General features: G+C 33.1%; 2 protein-coding genes across 2 annotated transcripts; one reads left to right on the top strand and one right to left on the bottom strand.

Moving 5' to 3' along the window:
- The first annotated feature begins 371 nt into the window (after positions 1-371).
- LOC107847806 (homologous-pairing protein 2 homolog) lies at positions 372-3,598 on the top strand. The gene is made up of 6 exons (XM_016692303.2): positions 372-451; positions 1,086-1,111; positions 2,573-2,840; positions 2,944-3,014; positions 3,112-3,300; positions 3,377-3,598. Exons 1-6 carry the CDS (start codon positions 424-426, stop codon positions 3,464-3,466), a joined length of 672 nt encoding a protein of 223 aa, XP_016547789.1. The 5' UTR covers positions 372-423; the 3' UTR covers positions 3,467-3,598.
- A 555-nt stretch (positions 3,599-4,153) lies between these two features.
- LOC107847805 lies at positions 4,154-7,082 on the bottom strand. Its single transcript, XM_016692302.2, has 5 exons — positions 6,281-7,082; positions 6,031-6,134; positions 5,450-5,621; positions 5,255-5,377; positions 4,154-5,158 (listed from the first exon to the last, which is right to left on the bottom strand). The coding sequence occupies exons 1-5, from the start codon at positions 6,464-6,466 to the stop codon at positions 4,442-4,444; spliced, it is 1,302 nt and encodes a 433-aa protein (XP_016547788.1). The 5' UTR covers positions 6,467-7,082; the 3' UTR covers positions 4,154-4,441.
- Positions 7,083-7,751: the final 669 nt, after the last annotated feature.

The following is a 7,751-nucleotide window of genomic DNA, read 5'->3' as shown; positions in this document are numbered from 1 at the left end:
CGCTCGCACTGCACAACTTTAACTTGTGAACACGACAACACTTATCAATCCGATAAGACTTGTGAATAATTTAACAACATAAGTAGAATGAATATTATACCGAAGTTATGCTCTACCAATACAAAACTTGTATAAAATCACAAGTTTATACTTTTCTGAACTATAATGTCAAGGTTATTTTCGCACTAATTTCTTAAAACATAGTATACAAAATGCAACTATAGCTTATAGGGTAATAATCCTCTTTTCGTAATTAACGACAAAAACAAGGGTAATTCTCTAATTCCCAGCCCCGTAATACGACATCGTATCAACGGCCCTTCATTCCCCTATATATATTCTCTCCCATTTTTTTTTACAATTCAAAAGAGAGAGATTTTGCCAAAAGTTTATATTTTCCCGCGCTGTGAATTTCCCTAATCAATGGCTCCGAAAGCTGATAACACCGAAGGTAAATCACTCTATTAACTGAATAATGCTAATATTCCGTTTTGAAAATCGAATTGAATTTGCTAATATTCGTATTTGAGATCTCAATTTACAGTTCCTGAAGTTTTATCGAGTTTTTTTAAATATGTATTTGGAAATTTGCGGGAATTTTGCTAAGTAAAATGGAATTGAGTTTGCTAATTTTCATACATGAAATCTCAATTTACAGTTCCTAAAGTTTTATCGAGTTTTTCTTAGTACATATCTGGAGATTTGCCGAAATTTTGCCAAGTAAAATGGAATTAAGTTTGCTAATTTTCGCATTTGAAATCTCAATTTACATTATATTTGAAAATTTGCATGGATTTTGCTCAATATAATTTCCTAATATTTGTCTTTGAAATCTCAATTTACAGTTCCTAAAGTTTTATCGAGTTTTTTTTTTAATATATATTTGGAAATTTGCGGGAATTTTGCTAACTAAAATGGAATTAAGTTTGCTAATTTTCGTATTTGAAATCTCAATTTACATTATATTTGAAAATTTGCAAGAATTTTGCTCAATAAAATTGAATTGACTTCCCTAATATTTGTATTTGAAATTTAATTTGTAGCTCTTAAAGTTTGTGGATTTTTGGTTATTTGAAAATTTGCAGGAATCGTGCTCAATTTCGTGAATGAGGTAATGCACAGTTCATTTTGCTAATCAGTGTATTTAATCAGATTTTTCTAGTGTTTTTTGTGCATTTGTGCAATGTGTAAATGCAAGTAGGTAAAGGATCTAAGAATTGTAGAATTCTTGCTGTTTGATTGAATATTTGTAGAATCGTGGTCAATTTCGTGAACGAGGTTAATACAGTTCATCATTTTACTTACTATTATATCTAATTCGATGCTACTAGTGTTTTTCTTTTTTTTTTTTTTGTGCATTTGTGTGTTTCTTTAAACAAATTCTGTTTGATATGTGGCAGATCAGCTGCAATGTGTAAATAAATGTAGTCCTTTCACAGAGAATTTTCCGTTATTTGAGAATTTGCAGGAATTGTGCTCAATTTTGTGTAAGAGATAAGAGACAGTTCATCATTTTGCTAACTAGTATAGCTAATTCATATTTCTCGTGCTTTTTTATGCATTTTTCTTCATTTTTGATATGCGACTCATCACCTGCAATGTGTCAATAAATTTAGTTGAAGGATTTAAGATTTAGAGATTTTTGGCCGTTCGGAGCTGAACTTTTGTTTTGAAAGTTTTTTATGTTTTAAGATAAATGGATAATTTACTGAAATTAACTATTTCTGTGTTTCAACCGTATAGATATTCAATTTGAAACATGAATGAGAATTTTGCGCTTAAAATTAGCAGCCATGCAGTAAAATTTCTTGTGCAAATTGTAATGCTGTTTGGAATTTGGATAAAGCAATGATCAGTTAATTACATTTTTTATTCATTTGACTCATCACCTGTGATATGTAAATAAAAGTAGTTAAAGGATTTAAGATTTAGCGAAATTTTTGCTGTTCAGAGACGAACTTTTGTTTTGGAAGTGTGATTGTTTTATGATAAATGCGTAATATACTGAAATTAGCTATTGCTATGTGCTTCGGTGGTATAGGTATTCAATTTGAAACGTGAAAGGGATTTTGCGCTAAAAGTTAGTAGCTATGTAGTAAAAGTAGTCATGCAAGTGTACTGTAATGATCAGTACATTGCTTTTTTTCTTTTTGGCTCTGAAGATTAAGTTGTAAACATCAAAAGCTGTTGTTGATTAAACTGATTAGCTCCAATGTAATCAAGCTACGTTATACCATATTTGCTTCCCTGTAAAAATTCCAGTAAAAATTTAGAGGAAGCAAGTGTTAGATAGTTACACCTGCAGTTGGAGTTTCCAGTGCTTGTTGCTACTGTGTGTGGCAAAGTGTATTACCTTTGTTGCCTATATTAGTGTCTTGACAGAGGGTATAGCTTATCAATATTCCGTGAAGATAATATGGCGCTTTCTTGTCTGTTTTTTTTTTTTCTGGATAGCTATTAGTTTGCTATGAAATGTTCCTAAGTCTTGTTATTGCATAGAAATGTCTGCAAATTCTTGAATTTTTAGTTATAGTCTCTGATTTTCCTTTTTCCTGCGTGGTGTTTAATGTAGCAAAATAGACCATTGAATGTCCAAAATGTGGCAGATGCGCTGCAAAAGTTTAGCCTAAAAAAAACTGCAGTCCAAAAAGCCCTGGATAATCTATGTGACAGTGGTAAGATATCATTTAAAGAGTATGGCAAGCAGAAAATTTTTCTGGCTCGGCAAGATCAGTTTGACATCCCAGACAGTGAAGAGCTTAATAAAATGAAGGAAGAAAATGCCAATCTACAAGAACAGCTGAATGAACAGAAAAAGGCCATCAGTGAGGTTGAAGCAGGTATTCTTGATTGATACTCCTTGCCTATTGTCTGTGTGTTATTAGTACAAATTTGTACGACGTTGTTTGAATTTGATAATCTTCAACTCGAGTGATGTTACAGAGATGAAGTCTCTGCAGTCAAATTTGACGATGGAAGAGATACAAGCTAAGGAATCTAAACTGAGAAAAGAGGTAGGAGATGAAAAGAATAATCTGTCAACTCTCGAGCGTATGAATCTGATCTTCCAGCATAAGTTGAAAAGTATCCTAACTTCTTTATCATTTTAAGGTTGATGAGATGGAAAAGAAACTAATTAAATTGCGGCAAGGTGTTACTCTTGTAAGTCCAGAAGATAGAAAAGCCATTGAGGGGTTGTATTCGGAAGCTTTAAATCAGTGGAGAAGGCGAAAAAGAATGTTCAGAGATGTATGGGATGCCATAACTGAGAACTCACCGAAAAATCCAAAAGAGTTCAAGGTATTAACATGTGAATCTTTTCATATTTTTGCTCGTTCTTTCTGATGTCCGTTCCTAATTTTCATGTGTATTTCAGGAGGAACTTGGAGTTGAATATGACGAGGATGTTGGTGTGAACTTTCAGTCTTTTGCTGACCTGATCCAACCTGGCAAGAAACGTCGATAGAGGCTAGTGATTATATTTACATGTTACATTTTACTCCAGGAATATACTTGATCAGGTGTTTTGTAAGTAGATATTTGTAGACTTTAAAATTGTGTAATCTTGCTGTTTTGTAGTGTTAATCTGCTTTTCTAAGACTTCTTGTCTGTTTTACTGTCATCACTGCCTTCCATGATTCATTATAGGACCCGAACTGCAAGTGGTTTCTGTATTGCTCGGACTCTTCAAAAATGTCACTAGATGTGTGTTGGATCCACCAAAAGTAGTGTATTTTTGGAGGATCCGACATGTGTATGGGTGCATATTTGGAGAGTCCGAGCGATATAGAGTGGTTTTAAGTTCAGAAGACTGACATAGATATGGGGTATACATATGCTTATCCACCTTAAGCAAAAGAAAGTTGCATTTGTCTATTTAAACCTGTCATTCTCAGTGTTTCCATTTGTTACATATTTTAGTGTGTGTTGCTTTTACAACTACTCCATATTTTTTATTTTAACTGGCATGTGAAATATTTTCTGATCTATCAGCTCACATTACATCTTTGCTGAAACTGCACATTGTACCCATTTTTTCATAGTTATAGTAGTCCATAGCATTGAAGTTTCGAACCTCGAGAATCAAAAGAAGTTTAGTGTCTGGTCATAGCTTCGATCATGAAACATCACATCATTTGTATAGAGCTTATAATTATGCAAACAAAAATATGAAGCTATGATATATTGACAAGCACAAAATATGTCCTCAAACTTACAAACTCTCCACAAATAAAGAAAAAATGTAGCTATGATATACATAAAGCACACAATATATGCAGCAACCGGCAAAATCTCAGCATACATTTATCTGTCCTAGGTCATCAGGTGACAGTTCTTTCTAGTGCTCATTGATATTGGCTTCTTATTTATGTCTATGTTTTCTGCACCCTGCTTTGTGAATTGTTCAATCTCCTTTACATTAACATTTATCCGTCCTTGGTCACCAGTAAAAGTTCTTTCTAGTTCTCATTGATATTGGCTTCTTATTTAAGTCTATTTTTACTGCACCTTGCTCGGTGAATCCCTCAGTCTCCTCATTTCCTGTTTGGTGAACTGGAGTGCCAAAAACTTCATTCTTAGGATGTTTTAACGGTGGAATTTCGCTTTCCTCTCCAATTTCTTCCTCGATTTCATCAAAAATCACACCATGCCTAGGACCTGTCACCTCATCAACAAGAATGTCGTCTCCTGAATCAGAACTTGAAGCAGAAACCGATCTCTGGAACTGTTCTTTAGACTTCCTCTGTTTGAGTTCTTCCACCTCATCTTTGGAGAATTGGTCGACTTCAGAATTAGAACCATACTTCTGACTAGGCTGGATTTTCTCAACTCCATCCCCAACATCCTCCCCTGCATGAAAGTCAGATTTTAAATCCTTATGAAAGTCTGATACATCCCTTGGTTTCTCACTCGGGCTTTTAGGGTCATCCAGATCACGCGATTCAGACCGAGAGAGTTCCACAGCTGCTCTTGCAGCTGCTGCTGCATAAGCAGCAGATTCAAAAGCTGCTTGAGCTGCATCTGCTACATCTTTATATTTTCTCCTAGCTTCAGGGTCAATCTCTTGAGGCCCAGGACCTTCATATTTATACTCCGATGATTTACTCGACAGCTTTCTCTCAGGTTGGTCCTTGCTTTTCACAGAATCTTTCTCCTCCTGTTTTCAACAATATTATAAGTTATCAATCAATATCTGTGTAATAATTTAAGACTGGATGTGAGAATATTCAAACACGAATTATCTCAAACATACCTCTGTATTTTCCAAAATTGTTTCCTCAATTTTCAAAACAATGTTATTCTCAGCAGCAATTTCCTTAAGTACTTTGGTTCTTTGTTCTAAGCTAGGCATCCTTGTTGACAGCTTTTGAATCATCTACTTTGCGAAAAAACGTAAATTAGTACACTATAGCATGCCATTTTGTATACTAGGAGAATACTATATTACCTTACTATTTACTCCACAATTGTTTCTTAACTCAACAGCACGAGCTGTGAATTCTTTCCCAAATCTTGACGTGAAAATAGTTCGAAGTTCTTGAAGTTCTGGGAACTCACCACACCTTGAAGCTGCATAAATCAAGCTCGATATCGCCTCCTTTAATTCCTCAGGACATATTCTACAGAAAGATCATGATAAAGCTCAGTAATTGAACACATAAAAACAATATATATCGACGATTGAATAAATAAGTGTGTGGAGTGTCAAAAACACCTAAAATATCTTGATTTTTTGAGCTTCATAATTCAACTATTATCAGTTTGTATGAGTTTCCTGCTTGAACTATCACCGGCTATTTATCAAAACAAATCTCAACTATCAAATGTTCACTTTTCCTATCTCAAGGATGGTGATATTTCAACTAGCCAAAATGAACATTTGATAGTTTGAGGTGTTCTAATAAATAGTTCATGATAGCTCAAATGAGAAACTCGCATGCCTGATAGGTCTGGTATGAAACCCCAAAGACCGAGATACTTTAAGTGTATTTTCGACCATTAACTCATAAATAAATGGAAAACACCAACTTCTCTTGTTGAATAAGGTTGATCCTTTCAATAGTCATAAGACAATAGCCTTCTACCATTTCAAGCACATCCAACATGTTTTGTTCCTTGATCACTTGCTCAACCTACAAACATCAAGAATCATATAAACCAAAACGATTCTATAAGTTCCTTCAACTGAATCTATCACTTTCAACTCGACATGCACTATATACACCCCCCCACATGCTCAAATGATCAAAAATGCCATATAGTAAAATAAATATATTACCCTTAGAAGAGCTCTTTCATGATGATCAAGATTTAACAGCTGAACCACATCAGACCGGGCGATTGAGCACCGTGCTTGGCGCTGGTTCTTGAGTACAACAACCCTGGAAATGGCTAGATTTGCAGTGGCTTTGAATTTACTAGTCTTAAAGTTTCTTCCTAGTAAAGCATCAAGTTTTTTTCCCATAGTTTCTTTCCTTTCACTTGTTAACCTCACCCTTTCAATGAGAAACAAGTAAAAGAAAGAGAACTAAACTCTTTCAAATTTGAACACTAAGTTTTTTTTGTTTAATGGATGGTGGTTGTTGGAGAGACTAGAAGAAGTAGAGGATAGGAACAAATAAGCCTAGGCTCAATTTCACCTTTTGAAAATGACGAAGTATGAATTATAAAAAAGAAAAATTAAGAATGTGTAGGGAAAGTAATGAGAAATTTCTCAGGTATATTATGGGGCAAAGGTGTTTTGAGGACATTTAAAATATAGCATTAGATAGCATTGAAGGGTGTAATACAGTGGTGAATAAAGTTGATTGAGAATCACAAATTCTCAATTTCTTCATGTTTATTCTAACTTAACGTGAGTATACTTGTTATATGTTGTTATAAGGTGATAAGATATTTTGTAAATTTAATCAAGTATATGATTAAATAATTTTAATTAGCATTCAGGGTGTGATATAGTGATAATTCTTCATGTTTATTTTAACTTATGTGAATATACTTATTATTTATTATTTATTAAAAGGTGACATGTACTATATGAAGTTAACGAGGTACACAAAATTAATTCAGATATCATAATTTTTTTTTTTCAAAAGAAAACACCTTAAAGTAGCGTGTGGGGATTTTTCTTCAGAAGGAAGTCTATAATGGGAAATGGAAAAAATAAGAATCTGAGACGCGGTGATTTTTGCGGCTTTGAAACGGTCCAATTATGTCACTTTTATCATTTTTGGGTTCATGTCCCTGAAAATTAATTAGTTATTTTGAGATTAATTATTTTATTTTAAATATAAGATAAAAATAATATTATAATTTTAAAATAATTAATTTTAAATAAATTATTTCATAATTTTTTTAATTAAATATGAAATAAATTTATCATAAAATTAATTTTGAAATTAGTTACTTATTTGCTATTCCTCATGTTGAAGAAGGCCTAGAAAGACAATAGACACAGAAAAAGAGAAAAATAGAACAGAGACAAATAAAGAACAATATGAATTTTATAAATAAATAACAAAACCTGAAATGAGGAAGAAGATTTTTGCGTTACACTTCTTTGAGAGTGGATAATTACTAGACAATGGAAAAAAAAAATAGGAATAAAAAGAAATTTAACTAATGTAGTTGTATAAAAAATATTGAGTATATGACACGATTTTGGCAATTTTAGCAACCTGAATTAGTTGGAGGTCAATTAAGAGATTAGAAGTGATTTAATTGTGAACATATTAGAGTATTCAAAGTGT

This window comes from Capsicum annuum, chromosome 11 (genome assembly GCF_002878395.1).
Source record: "Capsicum annuum cultivar UCD-10X-F1 chromosome 11, UCD10Xv1.1, whole genome shotgun sequence".
Lineage (NCBI taxonomy): Eukaryota > Viridiplantae > Streptophyta > Magnoliopsida > Solanales > Solanaceae > Capsicum > Capsicum annuum.
The sequence above is the reverse complement of the archived record's forward strand: the minus strand, read 5'-3'. Positions and strand labels throughout refer to the sequence as shown.

Excerpts from the sequence above, each read along its gene's own strand:
- LOC107847806 (XM_016692303.2), top strand. The coding sequence starts at position 424 with ATGGCTCCGAAAGCTGATAACACCGAAG. Across the intron at positions 1,112-2,572 it reads TGCTCAATTTCGTGAATGAG|CAAAATAGACCATTGAATGT; the intron begins GTAATGCACAGT and ends TGTTTAATGTAG. Across the intron at positions 3,015-3,111 it reads AATCTAAACTGAGAAAAGAG|GTTGATGAGATGGAAAAGAA; the intron begins GTAGGAGATGAA and ends TATCATTTTAAG.
- LOC107847805 (XM_016692302.2), bottom strand. The coding sequence starts at position 6,466 with ATGGGAAAAAAACTTGATGCTTTACTAGGAAGAAACTTTAAGACTAGT. Across the intron at positions 5,378-5,449 it reads ATTGTGGAGTAAATAGTAAG|ATGATTCAAAAGCTGTCAAC; the intron begins GTAATATAGTAT and ends TTCGCAAAGTAG. Across the intron at positions 5,159-5,254 it reads CAATTTTGGAAAATACAGAG|GAGGAGAAAGATTCTGTGAA; the intron begins GTATGTTTGAGA and ends TGTTGAAAACAG.